The 22,997-nt window shown below is 37.9% G+C and overlaps 1 protein-coding gene across 2 annotated transcripts in view; it reads left to right on the forward strand.

The window, feature by feature from the left end:
- Positions 1 to 11,949: 11,949 nt before the first annotated feature.
- Positions 11,950 to 22,997, forward strand: part of PRKAA2 (protein kinase AMP-activated catalytic subunit alpha 2) — a gene marked incomplete at both ends in the record, with an annotated part of 56,673 nt that continues 45,625 nt past the window's right edge. Inside the window, one exon of one of the 2 annotated variants that reach the window (XM_079727241.1) lies at positions 11,950 to 12,043. In XM_079727241.1, the coding sequence (XP_079583367.1) occupies positions 11,950 to 12,043 (94 nt within the window). Of the gene's footprint in view, positions 12,044 to 22,201; positions 22,326 to 22,997 lie in introns of those variants that run through there. The other variant, XM_079727240.1, reaches the window with a different exon arrangement.

A 22,997-nucleotide genomic window follows, 5' to 3' on the forward strand; every position in this document is an offset into this window, starting at 1 on the left:
AGATATAGCTACAGTTTAATAGGATGCCAGAGCAAAAGATTAATTCTAGCCAAGAGTGATTAGGGAATTCTTTGTGAAGGTGGAAAAAGATGGGCATGATTACATGATATAAGACTTTAAGGGCTTCCCTGGTGGCGCAGTGGTTGAGAGTCCGCCTGCCGATGCAGGGGATACGGGTTCGTGCCCCGGTCTGGGAGGATCCCACATGCCGCGGAGCGGCTGGGCCCGTGAGCCATGGCCGCTGGGCCTGCGCGTCCGGAGCCTGTGCTCTGCAGCGGGAGTGGCCACAACGGTGAGAGGCCCGCGTACCGCAAAAAAAAAAAAAAAAAAAGACTTTAAAAGGTAAGATAGCTCTTTAATTATTAAGTAATACATTCTTAAAACATTTATTGAGAACCTAGGTGCTTGGGATACAAAGATAAACAGGATAAAACCCATGCCTTTGAATATTTCAGGCAGGGAGAAATGTTTTTCTCTCTCAAAAAGGGAGAAAAAACAATCCCACAGAACAAATACAGTATTATATCACAACATAGTGCTAGAACGGAAGTGACAGAGGGCCTTATAGGAATAAACCAAAAGAAGCCTTTAGTGCTGCCTAGGAGGGGATAGGTAAATTGAGATAAAGTTATGCCTGAACTGAGATTTCATTCATTTGTTACTCATGCCTACTATGTTCACAGTGCCTGCTCTCAAGGACTTAATAGTCAAATGGTGACCCAGACATAAATAGATAAGTACAGTGATGGATCTAATTAAGTGTAATTTACACAGCATTATTACATGCAAGTGGTCAAATGCATCTGGGAGTTTGAAGAAAGCCTGCATAGAGGAGGTGAATTTTGAAACTATGTCTGTTAGGCAGACTGTGATTGAGAGTACCAGGGACTAAAGAAGTTCCAGACAATGAGAACAATGGAGAATGAGTACAGAGGCTTACTATAGCTTGGTGTGTACACAGAATGGAAAGAAATTTGATATGAATAGAACTTTGAGTAAGGAAGATGAGGGTGGCAGAGACCCGATAGAGGGCCTTGAATGCAGAGTTAAAGACTTTGAATTTGACTCTGTGGACCAGTACTTTTCAAACTGGATTCTACTAAGTCCTTGAGTTCCAAGGAAGTACCTCGGGAAGATGAAGGGCAAAAGGGCAGATTTTAGAGGTCCATGAATTCCAGTATAGAGTTTTAAACATTAATTTTTAGGCAATGTAAAGTCTTTGAATATTTTGAAGGAAGGAAGTGATAGACTAAGAACGGTTTTTGGAAGATTCATCTATCACAATACTATCATCCAGAATTGCCCCATTTCTCTCCTAATTTATAAATAAGCATCACTAAATCCTATTCATTCTTTCTCTTAAATATCTCTCAAATTCATCCATTCCTCTCCTTCCCTACAGGAACTGCCAGTGGTTCAGGTCCTCATTATTTTTCCTCTGGTTAAACACAAGAGCCTTTTAACTTCCTGCTCTACACTCTTCAGTCAGTCTTATCCACAGCTTTGTCATATCACTCATTGCACCATTTTGAAATTTATTAATTTAAATATATATGTTTTCCATTAGAGTTTAAGTTCCTTGAAAGCAGGTATGGGTGTTCCTGAAGGAATGTCAAAATGGGATCCACAGCTAAATGTTCTATAGTATTCACTCTGTCAAACACCATCCTTTTTTCTTTTTCTACACAATCATTCCTATCAACATACAAGCATGTTGAATTTTTCTTCACCCTAAAAAAATCTATCCTTGCCTCCACATCCCCGCTTTGCTACTGCCCCCTTCGTAGCAAAACAAAACATTCTCTGCTCCCTTTCATGGCAAACATTAAAAGAATTGTATAGAATCACCTCTCTACTTCTTCACTGCAACTTTCTCATAAACTCAGTCCACTCTTTATCTCCATCATTTCATTACATAGTCATTTGTCAAGGTCATCAAATCCAACTGCCAACTGTTCATTCTCATCTCACTTGATCTTTTGGTAGCATGAGACATGGTTGATAAGTGTCTTGAAATAGTTGACAATAGTTTCTTAAATTTCCTCCCACTTTAGTGGATATTCCTTTTCAGTATCTTTTGCTAACTCCTCTTCCTTTTACATATCCTTAAACCTGGGATATCTCAGTCTGAGAATCTCTTTCTTTTGCTGTTTCTATTTACTTCTTAAGGGATCTCCAGTCCTATTGTATATATGCTGATGATTTTGAAAGTTACATTTTCAGTCTGTACCTCTCTCCTGAAGTTCACACTCTTGTGGTCAGCTACCTACTTGACATATTCTTTCAAATTTCAATTAAACATCTCACACTCACAATGATCAAAACAGAATTTTGTCCCTCATCATTCCCTTCTTCCCAACTTATTTCTCATGAAGTCTTTTGCATGTCAGTCTACGGCACCCTTGTTCATCTAGTCGTACGGGCCAAAAAACCCAAGTCTTTGATCCCTCTTTGGTGATTCTTCTTACACCTCCCATCCAACACTGGCAAACCCACTTGATGCTAACATCAAAATATATGCCAAATTTGAATGCCTCTCACCATCTTCATTGTAACCACTGTGGTGTAAGCTACTATCAGCACTCAACTGATCTACTACAGTGGGCTCTTAATTAGTTTTTCTTCCACTTTTGTCCCCTTAGACTCTTTCCCACACAGCCAAATGGAGAGATCCTTTATGTTTATAATTCATATCATATCATTCCCCTGTTCAAAAATGTTCCAAAAATATGTGATTACACTTTAAAAGAAAATCCATAGTTTTTAACATAGCCTACTCTAGATGATCCAGCTCCAGGCATTCTAATTGCAAACCCTGCCATTCTCATCCTTGTACTTACCACTCTGAATACACTGACTTTCTTGCTATTCCCCCAAAATGCTATTTGTACTGTCTCAGGGCCTTTGCACTTCCCCTTCTTTCTGTCTGGAATGCTCTTATTCCAGATATTTCAATGACTCCTTCCCTCATAGAATTCTCAGGTCTCTGCTCAAATGTTACATTCTCAGAAAGACTTTCTCTGACAACCTATATAAAATGCCTATTCAGCCCTCCCCCTTTCCCCACTTTCATCTTTGTATCCATTTACTCTGCTTATTTTCCTTTACAGCACTTGTCACTAACAGTACATTATATTATATATTTGTTTGATTGTTTATTGTCTGGCTCTTCCACTAGAATGTGACAAAGACTCTCTCCTTGACCTAATTCTTGTCAGGCTCCTCTGAGCCCAAATAGGCCCCATCCTTGGGCATGTCTTCAAGAGCCCAGTTTAAACAGGAATCCTGCTAAGTCAGTTTAGCCAAAATAATCATCCTTGATATCCAACAAAATTCCTCATCCTCACCATCACCTTGGCCTTCCTCTGGCAAGGATCCTGTTAGGTTAGTTTAACAAAGAATTACCCTACCTTCTTTTCCTCACATCCTGCAAAACCCTATTACAGTAGTCCCTATACCTATAACAATAGTCCTGAATAAAGGATGACTTAGCTTCTTTAAAATTGTCATGAATATTTTTTTCTTTAACAAATGTTAACACTATGAGTGGTAAACAAGAAAGACACCAGGTTGTCTTGTTCATTATCATATCCCCAGTACCTAGAATAGTGCCTAGCACACAGTAGGCATTCAATACATCTTTTTTCAATGAATGAATATATGTAGAACAAGGAACAATATACTCAAAGACTCTGGGAATCTTTAATTGGCAAAATAGCTAGTTTTATACCACTTTTAAAACATTTCAGTATTTTAAAAATGAGAGTGAAAAGTTTAGTAATGAACATTTAAAAAAATTATTAACACATTTAATTTCATAAAATCAAAACCTCAGAGTTAAGAGCCCTTAAAGGGCACCTAGTGCAAGCCCACATTCTAATTAAAAAAGAAATGGAAATCTCTGGCTATATTTTAAGGTCTTTATTCTCGGAGGGAGAGTTACTTTATTATTTACAGAGTATTTGCAAAATTTGAAATTAGCTAATTGATCTTAAATTTGCACTAATTAATCATGTTAAAGCTTTGTAGTTAATGTTCACAGGATTGAACCAAAAAGCCAAAGCATTAACACCTGCTGGAGGTCATTAAAAGTGTATTATAAAAGACTTCAAATAATGTATATACTGTATAGTTTTGTCAAGGGTTGTTTTAATTCCAAAGCACAGCCATAACAAAGATGATAATCGTTTCAAGGTGACATTGGTATCTCTTTATTCAAACCTCACTAGTTTAACAGCACAGTATAGATAGGCACTGAATCCATGCCAGGGGAGAAATAATTGATTTAACTGATTTAAAAGTATGTTTGAGATTTTTTCAGATAAGCTGTCAACACACACATGAAAGCAAGATTCTAAAAATGCTGTTAGATCCATAATGTTTATACAGCAAAGCAAACAACCTTTGTTATTCCAATTAATGAATCTGCTCACGGAGGAAATCTGATCCAAAATGTTTTATTTTTTTCTCAACTACACTGAAAAAATGTTGACTCATATTGAAGCAATTTAGAAACGTACTAGGCCACAAAATGGAAATGGATTACTTTAAGTTTAATATTTGTTACTAGGCTATCTGCTAAAAATAACATCGCAAAGTTTTACACTTCCTTGAAAGGGTTTTAACGGTTGTCACATGTATTGTATCTACTAATCTTTTTGGAGAATGTTGGGCCAGGTAATATCATTCTCTCAAACTGACAAACCAGTAATAATAAATGTCAAGAGGTAAAATGTATGCAGGGAAAATAATGTAGCAAGATCAGTTTGTTGAGATACCTTGGACTATAGCCCATAGTACTTCATAGTAATCTCCCTTTTTCCTTTGATAAAATGGGGAGTGGGATTTGGGAATTGAATTGCCTAACAGTTGAAAAGAACTTTAAAAATAATCTACTTCAACACTACTAGTTTTACCAATGAGATGTAAATGATCTGTTTAAGGATACACTGTTAAGTGACTAAGCTGAGATGAACTCAGGATTTTGTTTCTAAATACTATGCTTACTACAACACCATACTACCTCTTATGATCAAGAATAATTATTGAGCTAAGTCCAACAAGGTTTATGATATTCAACAGGTAAAATGACCCACTTTTTCAGCAAGTAAATGACATTTTTTAAAAAGAGGGAGGAAAAAATCATAGATTAAAAGAGATATAAGATCCATCTCAACAAAGTGCTAACTGTAGACTTTTAAAAATCTTGTTTAGAATAAACTAAATGTACAATTACATTCTTAAGACAATCAAGGGAAATTGAACACAGAGTGGGTGTTTTATAATAGTAAGGAACTATTATTAATTTTGTTAGATATGATAGTGGTAGTATGGTTATGCTAAAAAGAAGTCCTTATCTGTTAGAGGTATATACTGAAGTATTTACCAGTGACATAGCAAACAATATGTTTGCTATAAAACATCTTAGGAATCAAACAAATTAAAAAGTGCAAAGATAGACTGGTAAATGTTAAAGATATTGATAATCATTAAGGGTGGCAGTTATTTATCCTACTTTGGTGTATGTTTGAAATTTTTCATAATAAAAATTAAAAAGAAGGAATTATTGAACTTATACCACATATAAGACACCATCGACACACTTCATTAATCACTGAGTGAGTGTCCAACTTTCTTTTTATTTTAAACTGGAGAACGATAATAGGAAGACCTTATCATGAATCTCTAAGGTCCTGTATGTTCTAGGTTCTGCCTATCGCCAACCTCACTAATGAGTGCGACACAGAGATGGGAAATTCTGCTTTGTATTTAACATATGTATGCATGAAATGAAACATTAATTTTGACTTATTTTTAAAAATACTTTTCCCAGAGATTGGTTAAAGATGGCGGAGTAGAAGGATGTGTGCTCACTCCCTCTTGTGAGAGCACCAGAATAACAACTAACTGCTGAACAATTATCGAAAAGAAGACACTGGAACTCACCAAAAAAGATACCCCACGTCCAAAGACAAAGGAGAAGCTGCAATGAGACTGTAGGAGGGGTGCAATCACAATAAAATGAAATCCCGTAACTGCTGGGTGGGTGACTCACATACTGGAGAACACTTATACCACAGAAGTCCACCCACTGGAGTGAAGGTTCTGAGCCCCACATCAGGCTTCCCAGCCTGGGGGTAGAGCAACGGGAGGAAGAACTCCTAGAGAATCAGACTTTAAAGGCTAGCAAGATTTGATTGCAGGACTTCGACAGGACTGGGGGAAACAGAGACCCCACTCTTAGAGGGCACACACAAAGTAGTGTGTGCATCAGGACCCAGGGAAGGAGCAGTGACCCCATAGGAGACTGAATCAGACCCACCTGCTAGTGTTGGAGGGTCTCCTGCAGAGGCAGGGGGTGGCTGTGGCTCACCGTGGGGACAAGGACACTGGCAGCAGAAGTTCTGGGAAGTACTCCTTGGCATGAGCCCTCCCAGAGTCCACCATTAGCCCCACCAAAGAGTGGGGTAGGCTCCAGTGCTGAGTCGCCTCAGGCCAAACAACCAACAGGGAGGGAACACAGGCCCACCCATCATCAGACAAGTGGATTAAAGTTTTACTGAGCTCTGCCCACCACAGCAACAGCCAGCTCTACCCACCACCAGTCCCTCCCATCAGGAAGTTTGCATAAGCCTCTTAGATAGCCTCATCCACCAGAGGGCAGACAGCAGAAGCAAGAAGAACTACAATACTGTAGCCTGTGGAACAAAAACCACATTCACAGAAAGATAGACAAAATGAAAAGGCAGAGGACTATGTACCAGAGGAAGGAACAAGAAAAATCCCCAGAAAAACAACTAAATAAAGTGGAGAAAGGAAACCTTCCAGAAAGAGAATTCAGAATAATGATAGTGATGATGATCCAGGACCTTGGAAAAAAAATGGAGGCAAAGATAGAGAAGATGCAAGAAATGTTTAACAAACACCTAGAAGAATTAAAAAACAAACACCTAGAAGAATTAAAGAACAAACAAACAGAGATGAACAATACAATAACTGAAATGAAAAATACACTAGAAGGAATCAATAGCAGAATAACTGAGGAAGAAGAACGGATAAGTGACCTGGAGGACAGAATGGTGGAATTCACTGCTGTGGAACAGAATAAAGATAAAAGAATGAAAAGAAATGAAGCCAGCCTCAGAGACCTCTGGGACAACATTAAATACAACAACATTTGCATTATAGGGGTCCCAGAAGGAGAAGAGAGAGAGAAAGGACCTGAGAAAATATTTGAAGAGATTATAGTCGAAAACTTCCTTAACATGGGAAAGGAAATAGCCACCCAAATCCAGGAAGCACAGAGAGTCCCAGGAAGGATAAACCCAAGGAGAAACATGCAAAGACACATAGTAATAAAATTGGCAAAAATTGATGACAAAGAAAAATTAAAAGCAGCAAGGGAAAAGCGACAAATAACATACAAGGGAACTCCCATAAGGTTAACAGCTGATTTCTCAGCAGAAACTCTGCAAGCCAGAAGGGAGTGGCACGATATATTTAAAGAGATGAAAGGGAAGAACCTACAATGAAGATTACTCCACCTGGCAAGGATCTCATTCAGATTAAATGGAGAAATCAAAAGCTTTACAGACAAACAAAAGCTAAGAGAATTCAGCACCACCAAACCAGCTATACAACAAATGCTAAAGGAACTTCTCTGAGTGTGGAACACAAAAGAAAAGGACCTACAAAAACAAATCCAAAACAATTAAGAAAATGGTAAATAGGAACATACATAATGACAATTACCTTAATTGTGAATGGATTAAGTGCTCCAACCAAAAGACACAGGCTCACTGAAAGGATACAAAAACAAGACCCATCTATATGCTGTCTACAAGAGACCCACTTCAGACCTAGGGACACATACAGACTGAAAGTGAGGGGATGGAAAAAGATATTCCATGCAAAAGGAAATCAGAAGAAAGCTGGAGTAGCAATTCTCATATCAGACAAAATAGACTTTAAAATAAAGAATATTATAAGAGACAAGGAAGGACACTACATAATGATCAAGGGATCAATCCAAGAAGAATATATAACAATTATAATATATACGCACCCAATATAGTCAATACATAAGGCAAATGCTAACAGCTATAAAAGAGGAAATCGATAGTAACACAGTAATAGTGGGGGACTTTAACACTTCACTAACACCAATGGACAGATCATCCAGACAGAAAATTAATAAGGAAACACAAGCTTTGTCCATTTGGGATGGGGTGATGTGGGAGATTGGGATTGACATATATACACTAATATGTATAAAATAGATAACTAGTAAGAACCTCCTGTATAAAAAATAAATAAAATTAAATTTTAAAAAATTGCTCTTCCCTGTATTCTGTTCCTTTGTTCTACAATTTAGTAATCATTTTCTTTATTTCAATTCAATAAATATTTCTTCAATAACGTACCAGGTCTGTTAGGCCCTAGGAATAGTAGATGGGGTATGTCATTTTCACATGTATGTGAAATATTAATTTATATATGAAAATATGTGAAAGACATACAAAGTATTCATATATATAACAACAGAATTGATAGATGCTGTATTAACTATATGAAAAAAGCGCTATGGGAATCCTAAAGAGGAAGATGTGAAGTGAAACTTGATCAATCATGTTAGAGGAAGAATGGAATTATCTTTCTATTCTCTCTATAAAAATATAAAATATGAAGAGGCAATCAAAGAATACATAGCCAAAAAATGTATAAAATAAGTATTATAAAGACATGTGGAATAGCTAATTTATAAAGATATTGTTATTTTTCTGGATGTAGGGATGTTTGTATTATTTGTTAGCTTCAAAAATTTTGTAGATAGTTGTGTTTTTTTCATTTCAAATATTCACTTTCATGCCCAATTTTGTATTTTTTAATTAAAGAGGTTCCCCCTCACTGTATAAACTTCAGGTGCCCCACCAGCTGAATCCACTGGAGGTTCTGTAATTTGCTAGGATATGTCAGTGCTAAGGATATGTCCATCAGTGAACAAAAATAGAGGGGAGAAAACTCTCTTGTGAAGCTTACATTCTAGTTGTGAGAGACAGACAAAACAAAAATGTAATAAACAAGGAAATTAAACAGTATGTCAGAAGGTAAATGCCATGGAAAAAGTGGAGAAGGGTGAAGGGGATCAGAATGCAGGGCAGGGAGCGTTGGGTGGGTGGTCAGAGTAGGTAAGCCTCATGGAGAAGCAAAGAATTGAAGGATCTGGTCATTGATAATATCAATGGAGTCTAGTTAAGTATATAAGTTTAGTGGTGCTTCATTATTCTATTACTCAGGCCCCCAATTTAGAATATTTGAAGTAAAATAATTCCAAAGTCACAGTAGTAGGAGGGTAAAGCAGTAACACTTGGACTGGGGTTAAGAATTGAATAGCTGCATGGGACATTAATCTTAGAGACTGGTACTGAACAACAGAGGGACACTAAAACATCACTGGAAAATAATAAAATGGGTAATATTGTATTTACTAGAACTTCTTTGGAGGGGGGAGGTGAGAGCCCCAAGTGGCACAGCTCTTAAGGAGATTCAGTCTGATGAACTGTCAGGTTGTATTGCGGGGTAGGGTGAGACAAATATGGAACCGTGTCTGAAATATTCAGGGCAACAGAAGACTGAGTGCTGCAACCAAGAGTTGTCCTTTCCCACCCTCCTCACCCACCTAGCATTCGATCTTTCCTCTAAATAAAAGTTGGGAAAACAGCCAAAAATGTAAGTTTACAGTATATATTGTTAGTCTGCCCTAAAAATAATTTTTAAAAATGAAAATTGGACTATAATTGTGAAAAATGTAAACGTTCTTAGAGCATCACACATTTTTTTTTATATAGGTGGCTGTTGTATAGTAGAAAGACAAACGGACAAGTCAGAACTGGATATGAGTTCTGACTGCCACTTAGCTGATTAACCTTGGGCAAATCAGAAAGGGAAAAACTAAGATTTATCATCTATGAAACGGGGATAATCATAAGTTTCTTTTATGACAATTAGTGAGATAACTGTTTAAATGAACTTTTTAATCAACAAAGTATCATCCCATTTGTTTGGCATAATAATAAAGCTACAAGGTAGTTCATAGTTGCTAAGTAAGGATCACAGTTATGAGGTGTATAATAGTTCAAGTTGCAATGATCAACCAATAGTTAAGACAGTGCAGAATGCTTTAAAATCTCTATTTATAGGCTGTCTTCATATAGCTTCAAGAAAGCAATCTAACACTCTTTAACATCTTTTACTAGGACGTTATAACAAGAGACACATACTTCTTGTACCTCAAAAGTAGAAGAGGTATTTTTTCTTACTAACTTGAATGAATACTGAAGGAGTGACCCTTCACCAAATGAAGGTTCAGTATCAAAAATAACTGGCTATTTTCCCCGAATTGTCGGCTAGGTAGAGTGATTCTTAAATGATACTTCTTGTCAGCAAGAAAGATGATCCCAAGAATGAACAAAAATAGCCTCTGTTCAACAGCTGTGATGTCTATAATTTATAAGCTGTGATCATCTCTCATTGGATTGTCTTGGTGTCCAAGCAAGAATGGATGCATGTTTGTCATTTGTCTATTTATCACTTCTCAGAAAACAAATTTTTGCTGCATCTTATTCTTTCTGATCAATACATTTTTCTCTTTACCTATAAATAGTGAGATGAGACTTACTGTTTGGGGAATGTGACCTTGAAACTCTACTGTCAGACACAAAGTTAAAAATGTTCAACGAATCCTTAAACATTTATTCCCAATCACTAAAGCACTAAAAGACAGGCAACACTGAAGAATAGGGCATGCAAGGAAGGAAAGAAAGAAGAAAAGAAGGAAGGGAGGGAGGAGGAAGCGATAATCACTTCATTTACTATACCTCGGCAGTCTTTAAATGCTCTGCCTGGATGTCACGCTTCTAGTTAACTCTTACCGGTTTTCTCCCCCCCCCTTCAATCTTTACCTTTAATTTGTGTCCTTATATTGCTCTTGCTCTTCATAATTCTTTGTCCCTTAGGTATCTTACTTCCCATGCTCACCACATTCAGTTTCCCTCTCCATTTCTTTCACTGTTTCCCTCTTGTGCAGCTCTACCACAAACTATTCCTACGCTATATATTCATGTAAGTATGCGCTAAAATACAATCGAGCAAATATTGGGACTGATTGACCGGAGAACTTTGTGCAAACTAGTTAAAATTGAGAGATCTGGGGGAGAGGGTCTCCTCCATCTCTAGGACCAAATAATTGAGAATTAGAAAGTACGTAGAGGAGGACCACTGAAGCCAGCACAGAATCGGGTTCTCTTGCGCCGTGACTTGTATCAAAACACTCAGCCCGTGACTCAAGAAACTTCCTTGTGGCTCTCCTCCGACTGACCTTCGATCAATGCCCTTCCCCACCGTCTCCGGCCCCCACTTTCCTTGGACCCACGCGCTGCTTTTCACGTCCCTCTCTCCTCACACTTCAGGCCTGTTTCTTCTCCAGATTCTACTTCCATCTCTTTCCATTCGCTAAGATTCGGCCCAAATCTCACCCTCTCTTTTCCACTCCCTCCGGTTCTCCTGCTCACGGGCCCCCTAACCCGGCTCCCGCCCTTGGGCCCCTCCCCCAGGTAGCTGGGCGCCGTCCTACCCCCTCACCCCTCCCGCGCACACCTGTCTGCCTCCGACCCTCCCCGCACGGAGCTCGGGCCCTCCCTCCACTCCTCCCGCAGCGCTCGCCGTCCAGCGCCCACCCCGGCCGCCCGCCCCGGGGGGTGGGCGCGCACACGCCCCCCCGCCCCGCCCACCTGCTCGTGGGCCCCCCCGCCCCCGCCTCGCCTGGTCCCCGGCGTCTTGGGCCCCCGCCCCCCGCGGGCCCGCTGCACTGTGGGTAGGCGGCGGCGGCAGCACAGAAGAGCTCGCGGCGGCGGCGGCGCGGGCGGCGGCGCGAGGCTGCGCGCCCCGAACATGGCTGAGAAGCAGAAGCATGACGGGCGGGTGAAGATCGGACACTACGTGCTGGGGGACACCCTGGGCGTCGGCACCTTCGGCAAAGTGAAGAGTTGAGTATGCGCCGAGGCCGCCGCGCCGAGCTGCCAACCTCGCGGGAGGCCAAGCCCCGGAGCCCCGGAGCTCGGGAGCCCCGGGCCGCGGGCGGGCGGCTGGCAGCGGGTGGCGGGGCCTGGCGGCAGGTGGAGTGGCCCCGCCCGGGCCGCGCGGAGCCTGGGGACCCCGGGAGGGCAGCGTGCAGCGCCTCGCCCCGCGGCAGCTGCGGGCTGGGGCGAGGGGGCGCGGGCTGGGGCGCGGGCGTCGCGGGGTCCAGGGCCGGCGCCCACCGAGTTTCTCCCGGCGGAGCTCAGTGCCCTCCTCTGTGAAGCCGGGAGACTGTGCTGTAGGGCGAGATGCCTTCCAGCTGGGAGGCTGTACGGATAGGACTGGGGAATGACCCACGTTCCTGATGGTGGAGTTTCCATTTCGTGCCAGGTGCCCAGTTAGGTGCTTCACGTGTGATCGCCTTTAATTCTTATAGCAGGTGCAGGTGTTATCTTCACCTTAAACGTGAGAAAACGGGGACCCCTAGGGGTCTAGGAACGTTCTCAAGGTCACACTGAAATTGGCAGAACCGTGATGAAAGTCTAAAATGTCCTCTAATTTTGGCCAGGCTGGGCGGTCCCTGACATCCCGATTCTTTCGTGCTCCCAGACTCTGGGTTGGTGGGGATGACAGTTTAGGGGATGCTCCCGGAGCAAGAGCGGGGTGGGTCTTTCTGATGCCTGTGTGAAACGCCGGAATGCAGCTGTCTTGGGTCAGGGCTTAATCAGAACTGGGAGGTCTGAAGGTTGGTTGGTGTTTGTAAAATGGTTCTAGGAAGGCTTCTGGGATGGGGAGGACGGTGATGGGGATCTTGGAGGATGTAGGGCTGAGGCCAGAACTGCTAAGACATGCTCTGCTGAGGTCTGTATTCTTGGTGATGGGATCCCATTTTGGGTGTAGTAAAACAGGCTGGTTTTGAAATTTTTTACTTTACTTCTTACTAGTTAAGTATTGAACTTTCCTGTTTTTCTTGTTAATGAGGGTCACGTGGGATTTAATTTGTCCTCTCTCCAGAATTAGAACGAGCTTATTAAAAATACTTCTCTTTAAAAAACAAACAAAAACAAACTTCTCTTTTGATTGTTGCAAATCCAATATTATAAGTAAAATGTTTGCTGTTTTTTTTTCTTTTTGCAGGGGAAATATTAGGCAGTTTGGAGATTTTATTGAGGCCTCTATTTCCTTAAAAAATCATATTTTAACCTTAAATCAAGGCTGTTAAATGGATAGAAGAGACTCGTTCATTCCTGTAGCAAGGATCAGCTCTTATTTACTTCCACGTGTCTGGTACCCTTTTGTTTGTTCAGAAAACACTTATTGAGTGCCTACAATGTGCCAGGCACTGTTCTAGGTAATGGGGATACCCTAGGAGCAAAATCAGATTAAAAATCTCTCCTTTTGTGAAGCTTCTCTTCTAGTAGGGGAAGACAAACAATAATTGCAATATGTATATAAAATATTCAGTATACAGTATTTTTAGTGCTATTGAGAAAAATGAATCAGAGAAGGGAGGATAGGGAGTTCAGTGAGGTTAGCAATTTTCAATAAGATTGTCAGGCAAGGCCTCACAGACAGGGTGGTATTTGTGTAAAGAACCTCAAGTTTGTAAAATTCTTTGAAGTCCTGTGAGGGCTGTGAAGTCCTGGCTTAGGTTTGAAAGACATCATAAAGTGGACAGTTAGGAGAATATATTTAAAATGAATATAGGAGGATCCAGGAATTGGATTAATGCCTGTGACATTACTAAGGGCTATTGTGTTTTGACGTTATACCCTCAAACCTTTGCCATCTAGACATGTACACTCTCCAGGTTATATAATGTACCCTACGCCCTTTCAAATTGTGTTAAAATTTTGTCTTTTTAAATTCTTCTGTAATCTGAATGTTGGCTAAAACACCCATCAGATCAATCGGTCCATTGTCATAGGACACCTTAAATATCTTTTGTATATATTCTTGAGCTGCTTCTAGGCACTTACTTCTTAAAATATAAACCAACAGAAGGTACTTTGATTTATGAGAAATCCTTTTCCTGGAGGACCCCTTCCCAGTGAGCAACCAACTGGGGGGGTGTTCCTAACACTATATTAGCACTTCTCCAAAGTTAGGCTGTGGTTTCCCATCCAAGGTTAGAATTAGTACAATTGCTTAATAAAAATTATATAAGTTGCTGCAGTCTAAAATTACTCATTTACAGTTGACCCTGGAACAACACGAGTTTGAACTGTACAGGTCTACTCCTACAGCAGACTTTTTTCACTAAATACATACTACAGTGTTATACAGTCCCAGGTTGGTTGACTCCTAGAATGCGGAATCATGGATACTGCAGGCTGACTGTAAAGTTAAATACAGGTTTTCAACTGCCTGGGGTTCAGTGCCCCTAACTCCAGTGTCGTTCAAGGTCACTTGTAATTCCTTAAGGGACTAGAAACAAAAGCACATGCGTTTTAAACACAGCTTTATTCAGGTGTATTTTACATATCATAAAATTCACCCATTCCAAGTGTACAATTCAGTGATTTTTAGTAACTACCGAATGGTACAGCCATCATCATAAATCGATTTTAGAACATTTTCATCACCGCAGTAAGATTCCTCATGCCCATTTATAGTTAACCCTCAGCCCTAGGAAACTGCTAATCTGTTTTCTGTCTGGATAAATCTGCTTTCTCTGGACATTTCTTATAAATGAGATCGTTCAATATGGAGTCTCTCGTGTCTGACTTCTTTAACAATGCTTTTGAGTTTCATGCATGACATAGCATGTGTCAGTAGTTTGTTCCTTTTTATTGCTAAATAATATTCCATTGCATGAGTATGCCACATTCTGCCTATGCAGTCACCCGTTGATGGCCATTGTTTTCCGTTTGAGGCTATTACAAATAATGCCACCACAAACGTTCATATGCAAATCTTTGTGTGGATATATGTTCTCGGACACATTGGGTAGATACCTAAGAGCAGAATTGTTGGGTCATATCATAGTTTTGTTTTTAGCTTTTGGGGAAACTGCAGACTTTTCCAAAGTGGTTGTATCATTTTACAATCCCACCAACAATGTATGAGGGTTCTTATTTCTCCAAATCCTAAGATTTGTTTATTGTCTTATTATAGCTGTTCTAGGAGGTGTGAAATGGTATCTCATTGCGGTTTCAGTTTGCACTTTCCTAGTGACTAATGATGCTGAACATCTTTTCATGTACTGATTAGCCATTTGTGTATCTCCTTGGGCGAAATGTCTATTCATATATTGAGTTCATTTGTTGAGTTATTTGTTGTAAGTTGAGTTTATAAGAACCTTTTTTAATAAATTCTGGATACAAGTCCCTTACTACAAATATTTTCTCCAGGTCAGTTGTTTGACTTTTCATTTTCTTAATGGTGTCTTCTAAAGTATAAATGTTTTGAATTTTTATGAGGTCCAGTTTATTGACTTTTTTCCTTCTATGGATGATGCTTTTGGTGTTATATTTAAGAAATCTTTGCTTTGGGTTTCAAGGATTTGCTCGTATTTTTTTTTTAAATAAATGTTTTATTGTTTTAGCTCTTACATTTATGTCTATGACCCATTTTGAGTTAAAATTTGAATATGGTGTAAGATGAGCTTCTAAGGCCAACGTTTTGAATATGGATATCCAATTGTCCCAGCAGCGTTTGTTGAAAATACATGCATTTTTATTTGGTATAGAGTTAGACTTCGTAAATTTAATTTCTACTAAAAAACTTAGTAGTAAATGATTTAGTTTTATATGGCTATAAAAACATGGAAATGGAGGAGTGATGAATATTTTATGTGCCTTCTCTCTTAACTATTATTATTTACAGATATTGAAAGTTTAACTTCAGTTGTTGATTTTACAGACCAAAGTTAGGTACGGTAAACAAAAATGGAAATAACTAGTTTTCATTTAATAGTACTGGTTTCAAGCTATTTTTAAAAAGCATATGGAAATCCTTCTATTTGTTGATAAATAATTGAAGCCTTATTTAAAATATTCTAAATTGATTTTTCTCCATTGTTCTAGTGTAAGAGTACAAGGGGAGTGCTTATGGAAACACATTATATGGGCTGTCAGGGTTTCGAAGTAATGCTTTTTATCTACTTAAATTTTTTTCTGTATATTGATTGTTTTGGCTCTTACTCTTTCCAGGGTAAGGTAGAACTTCAGTTTAAGAGCTCTTGTAATTAGACTTGCTCAGTTCTTATCTAAATAATGAACGTGATAGAAATTCTAGAATAGATCTGGTGTTTGTGTTATACACTGGTTGAAGAAAAAAAATGTTTTTAATATAATGGTAATTATTTGTTTAAAAAGAAGCCTGTATTTTTGAGGTGAGGACTCATAGATTTGGTTTATGAAATAATTACTCTTCATTGGAATTGTACACTATAGGATCCTTAGTAGTCAAAGTAGCCTTTTCTAGTCAACAGGGTCTCATCAAGGCATTACTTCTTCTGTTTTTCAAATAGTTATGTGCATGGCTCACAAAATTGGCTTTCAAGGAATTAAGTAAATATTTTATTAATTCCCCACTTATTTTTTAGATAACAGGAAAGATAAGCAAATGGAAAAATTTTTATTAATTTTTTTTAAACAAGTAATGTTACTTTTTTGAAATGTAAGTAGCAAGTCCTAAATGATAAATTAGATTTTGGACAACTACCTGGTCAGTTGGTGGGCCTCAGAGTTACACCTATGGTACTTGGGGCCCACACTGGCATTGTTTTTGACTCTCATGTAGTATCAAGGCCCTAAACAAGACATTTAACCTCTCTGGGCTTTGTTTTCTTCTTTTCCTAAAGCACGGCACTAGAACGTGAAATTTGTGAGGTCTTTTACAACTTATTTTTTAAAGATTTAATTTCAAAAAATGGGAACGTTTAATTGTTCCTTCCAGCTTAATGGAAATTTGAATTACTGAAGACCAGAGCTGAAATAAAGATGTAATATAAAGCAAAAGAAAAGGGAAACACATTTGTAACACTTTAGTGATAAAAGCTACAACTTGAATTAGTTCTTACTATGTTTACTATATATGCAATTGATTTTATTTATTCCCTGCATTTGATATTATCTCCATTTTACTAATGTAGATATTGAGAATCAGCTACTTTAAGTAATTTGCCCAAGGTCATGGCGCTAGTAAGTGGCAGAAATGGCAAATTCAGGGTTCTCTGATGAAAGTCTGTGGTATATGGAATGGAAAGTAAAAATGCATAGTGTGATATCTTGTGAGTTTCAAACCTACAAGGATATAATTTTTACATGTCCATAGATATTTATCAAGGATTAAGAAAATAAGATTTAAATGTATTTATTTTAATCCAAATTTACAGCCAATAACAGTTTTTTTGAAACTCCATATGGTTGGTTAAAAATTATATTTTCATATAAATTTTACTCTGGTGCCTTAATCCATCCCATTTTTTACATGATAAATTTACTGAATTCTGACAGTTTTAACCCAAATTTTTAAAAATACTGGGTATTTCAGGGTTCACCCCCATTATGAAAATAACCTTGACTAAAGATTACCTGTAACCTTTCTAAAGAAAATTTGTAAAAAAAATAGCTTGATGTCCTAGGAAGAAAGAACATTGGTTTAGGAAGGCATTAGCTGGGGATTTTAATTCCATACCACAGCCAGTTATATGAATTTGGGAAAACCATTCAACTTCTCTGAGCCTGTTTCCTCCTTTGTAAAATGGCAATAACAACACTTGGCCTACCTGCTTTCTAGAATTTTTTGGAGGATTAAATGAGTTGAGGCACTAAAATGGCTTTAAAAAATAAATTTCCGTACAAATAGATGGCACTGTTGTGGAGATGACTAGATACAGGGCCATTGTGAGTGAATCCTGCACCCTGTGTGAGGTGTTAATAAGTGTTTGCTGATTGCAATTCTGATTGCAACATTGAGACAGAGCTTTTATAATCTGCCCCTATTTTTTGGTTGCCTGCATTGGAAAGTTCCCAATGACTAATTCATTTGTGCTATATGATAATTATTAATGTTTATATTAAAATGCAGTATCCTTTTTGGTTAAGCCATGAAATTTGTTTTTTCACAAATATGGAAAATGAATAAAATAAAAATGAAATGGGAATAACTGAATGTTCATGTAAGTTGCTAGCTGAACTGATTTTACTTTTGAAAATATGCAAATTCTAAACAACTGTTAAACAATACTTCCAAATAATGAAGCTATATTTTTTCTGAAATAGTAGAACATTAGTGTTGGAATGAAAATCAATTCATCGTATCTCTCAAACAATTAAGTGAACAGTGTGCTATTTAGGGTTTTGTTTTTTGTTTCTGCTGATTTATATGTTGTTTTTTATGATTTCAACATAGGTAATTTTGTCCTTAGTGCTGCATGGATTTTGTTCATATTGTGTAATCCATTGACTCTCAAAAGATATTTTTCCATAGGAAACAAAGTTATAAACGATGGACAGATTTCAGGTTAAGTCCACAAAGTCAACATGGTATATAGTATAGAGAACACTGGATTTTAGAAGGCCTGGTGTGGAAGTTTGCTGTTATATAAGCCAGCTATGCGCCCTTAAGCCAAAGTCACTTGATCTCTGAAAAAGGGAATAAGACTATATGTTCTTTTATACTGTTGAGAGTAGTACAGGAGAAAATGTAGGTGAAAAGATACAAGTACTTAACTTTTAAGTACTTTATATATACTTGGGTCCTATTATGTACTTAAACCTGTAATTTGCTGAACTCTGAGAATAATCTGTGATCTGGTTCTGAGACCAGAATTTATTTGATGATGAGGAGGAAGAGTTTACTATCTCCTGTTTTATTTTTCCCTGGTCTTCTTTCCTATTTCATTTGAATATGTTCATTAATCTAATTCTCTAGATGCTGCTCACTTATCACCATCTTCTGTACACCATGCGAATGCATGCAATGCATATATGCAAACATGTAACAGATGTATATTCCAGGTCTCATGGTAGTGATCATAGAACTCTTGGAAGAAGGAGGCAAAGCTGGAAAAGGGAGGAGGATGTGAGCAGCAGTTGGCAGTTTTTATGGGTGGCTTGTTGTCAAGGTTCTACTGAGAGTAGAACCAAAATAATACATGCAGTTCATTTTTTGTAGAACTATGGAAAATGCAGACTCTGAGCTAAAAATGCCTTTCTACAAACTTTCTCCTAACATATTTATGTAAATTAGAAAGGATTTTTGTAATTGATCATTTACTGAGGAAATTACTTCAATTCTGTGGACTCTCTCCCTTTCCCATGCTGACACAGCACTGCTTTATCTAGGTTTTTTTGTTTTTTGTTTTGTTTGTTTGTTTCTTTTTTGTAAGAACATGTCAAAATATTCACTTACCTCGTGGTCCATGTTAGCCTTCCTTAAAGCATTTCATACTGTTTTGTAATGATAACACTGCCCCATTTATTCTGAGATTCCTGTGGTTTCCTTGATGATAGAGAAAATATTTTATAGAGAAAGCAGTTAATTTTTTGAAACCAGGTAGATAATTTAATTGGATCTAACAGAAGATCTAATCTCAAATCCTTTAAGAGATAATGAGAAAGTGGGGGCACAAGACCCCTAAAATACTGAAAGGATTATGAAAGTGAGAGCCAATCTCCCTAGTATATTTATTAGATGCAAATATAAGAGCAAACACTTTGAATCAGGTTGAATAGATCTTTATCTATTATTTAAACCATTGAAACGCATGTGCAAAGCAATGTGTTTATTTTGAAACGTGGCGAACCATTTTATTTTTAGTTTGGTGTTATTAAGGAAAGAATTTGAGGCAGCTCTTATCTCTGCTAATAATAGAAACCTTCACCCCTTCAAGGGAACAGTATTCTTGCTTAAGTGGTGTCTTATGGTTAGCAATGTTTGCCTCTGATAAATTTTACTGTATTTCTTTTGGTGGTGCTTTAGTTTTTAAAGTGTTAATAATTCTTTTTTTAATTTGCCCTTAGTTTTTTTAAACAGCCTTTTATATAATCATCAAATCTTGCTGTAATGTCTCTTATCCTGAATGCTTCTGTATCAGTTTATTAAAATACTTTTTTAGAATCTTTTTTCTTCATAGTATTTTGTACATTTTACACGCTATTAAAAACACAATGAGCAATATGTTCTCATTTAACATCTCTCAATTTCTAAATTATAAATTAGTTATAAGTTATCTAGCTATCATAATTGAAAATAATGGAATTAAAATTTTAAATATACCATAAATTTTTCTAAATTCTTTACTTGATAAATACCATAAATATTAGTTATTTAATTTTTGTTTTTAATGTGTTAGAGCATAACTTGGTACCATATGTATTCCATAATTGACTTCAGTTCTTCCAGACTTAGTTAATGAAATAATAGAACGAATATATATTAAGCATCTATCATGTTTAGTCATATTGGATTTTAAGCAAACTATTTTTACCAGTGTTAAAAATGTGTCAATGATACTACAACAGATGATTTACTAATTTAAAATAAAGAGGAAAATATTCATCACAGAATTTACTTATATGATTCTTCTCTCACATTTGAATTCTAAGTCAAATATGATATGATGAATCCATCTTTTACTCAGATTTAAACCAGGCCCTCTTAGTGCTCTACTAATTCATAGTTGGATAGTATAACATAGTATACTATCTAGTATACTAGTATACTAGATAGTATACTGTATGCTGTAAATTTGCTTTTAGTAAGAAATTTGACTTTGTGTCTTATGGTAGCTTTTTGGATAAGATAAAGAAATGTGCTCTGAATGTCTTATTGCTGATGAACAACTATTCGCAAAGAATTTAGGAGTCATTCTAAAGGGAAATCTTTGTCGGTTATCCTATTTAATAAGTATAGTAAGATTTCCTATTTAGGGTAGTACAAAGCTAGATGAGGTAATTAATAGACAAATCACAGAGTCAGAATTTAAATTTGTATCAACTGCTTGAATTGCTAGGTAGAATTTAATAGGGATAAGTGTCAAATCTAGCACTTGGTTAAAAACGGAAACAAAAAACAGGTGCATAAAAGAGTAGAACAGTTGATAGCAGCTCCTAAGATGTTGAAATTCTGTCTGACCATGAGTTTTGGAAATATATATTATGAGTGCTTAAATGTAAAAATTGTTATTGGATAGAAAATAGACATATAGGGGCCATATTAATTGATAGTTGTAGAGGTAGTATAGTTCTGTACTTCATATTAAGCTAAATTTTGAATATTGGGTTTAGTTCTTTGTTCCACAATTTGGAAAAAATCTTAGCCAATTATGTTTCATTCAGAGAATGATCATTATAACTAGGGGAGTTCAAAAAGTATGTATGCCATATGAGGTATGGTAAAGAATATTTTTCATGCTATGAGAAAACCTATTTTAAGTGTGATAGCTGGTTTTAGACAACTAAAGTACCATCATCTGGAAAAAGGAGTCCCCGTATTCAGTGATGCTTTGGAGGATAGAACGGTGACTATTGAGTGAATGTTTTAAGGAGGCAAATTATAATCCAGAATAATGAGGATCTTTCTATCAAGGAGACTGACTAGGAATGCTACAACTTATGCCACACGTCAGTTTCATTTCTGTTATTGACATGCTTGGGTACCAGATGGCTACCAAGATTGTTGCCATAAAATTTCTAGTTTGAATGGAAAGTTGGCGTAGATAATCTATAAAGTTCTTTTTAACTTTAATATTCTGTTATTGCATATACATTTTTTTCCAGTGTGATTGACTTCCATATCTGGCTATGATTTCTAACTTGCATCAAATCAATTTTCTAGTTACAAACAATTAGAAAATCTGGAGAAAATTTAAAATCTGAAGGCAGTCAGGACTTGAGTGATCACTATCCCTGGGAGAAGAAAAATGCATTGGAGTGAGTCTGACGTTTTATTTGGCTTTTCTCTTTGAGTCATTTGCCAGTTTGTAAAAATGGTAACTGTAAGAAGCCAAACAGAGAGCAATGGCTAAAAGGCACTGCAGAGTTTGAATCCTGGGGAGAACAACAGCTGGAGTTCGTAATTTATCAAGGAGAGTCCCAGGTAACCAGTTGGGTTTTGGTTGCAACTCCCTGAAGACTGAAATCCTTCGAATCAGCTTAATCCTAGACTTATTAAGATGATCTGCCTCCTATCTTTATTCTCTGTAGGGAAATAAAATCAGGTGGACCCTCTACAGTTTTTCACACACAGTGTTTAACATTCCAGGAGACAAGGCCAAGACAATAGAAAAAAAACCCTAGGGATTCAGATATTAAAGCTATCGGACATGGACTTTAAAATAACTGTGATTGGAGTTATGTCAGCATCATGGTGGTGTGAGTTGTTCCTTTTTTCTCTGCCCTTCAATTTACATCTAACTGGACATGCATAACCAAAAAAAAAAAAAAAAAGCGCTTCTGCATAGCATACCAGAACACTCGAGAGATCCATCCATCTGTGTACCTGAAAGGGGGTAGATTGGACTGCAGAAGAGGCTGTGGAGTGAGGGAATGGTGGCAGCAGGTCTAGCCATGGGCCAGCACAGACCTTTTTGGCAGAGGAGGTGAGGGTGAAGGTGGTCAGTGGGGTCTGCCCAGCTCTGCATGCTGCAGCTGCAGGAGCTTGTTGCTCTCTCTGAGGAGCGACCTCAGTGACTGGGGGAGGGAAAGGAAAGAGAATTAGGCAGGCAAAAAAAACTGAAGGAAAGCATCTCCCGCTGTCGGTCCTAGGATTCTGGCAAGAGGACTGCCCACGGTTGCTGGCTGCCCGTCCCCCCCAGCCCCAAACTTGGGGATCCCTCTACTAGGATGTGGGCACACCCAAAGTCTGAAGTGCTTAATATACACCTCCCTCACTGTGCCGCCAGCCACCCTCCCCTCTTTCATTTTTCTCTGATAGTTTTTGTTTTGTTTTGTTTTTATTGCACCACTCCC

This window comes from Hyperoodon ampullatus, assembly GCF_949752795.1.
Source record: "Hyperoodon ampullatus genome assembly, chromosome: 2".
Classification (NCBI taxonomy): Eukaryota; Metazoa; Chordata; class Mammalia; order Artiodactyla; family Ziphiidae; genus Hyperoodon; species Hyperoodon ampullatus.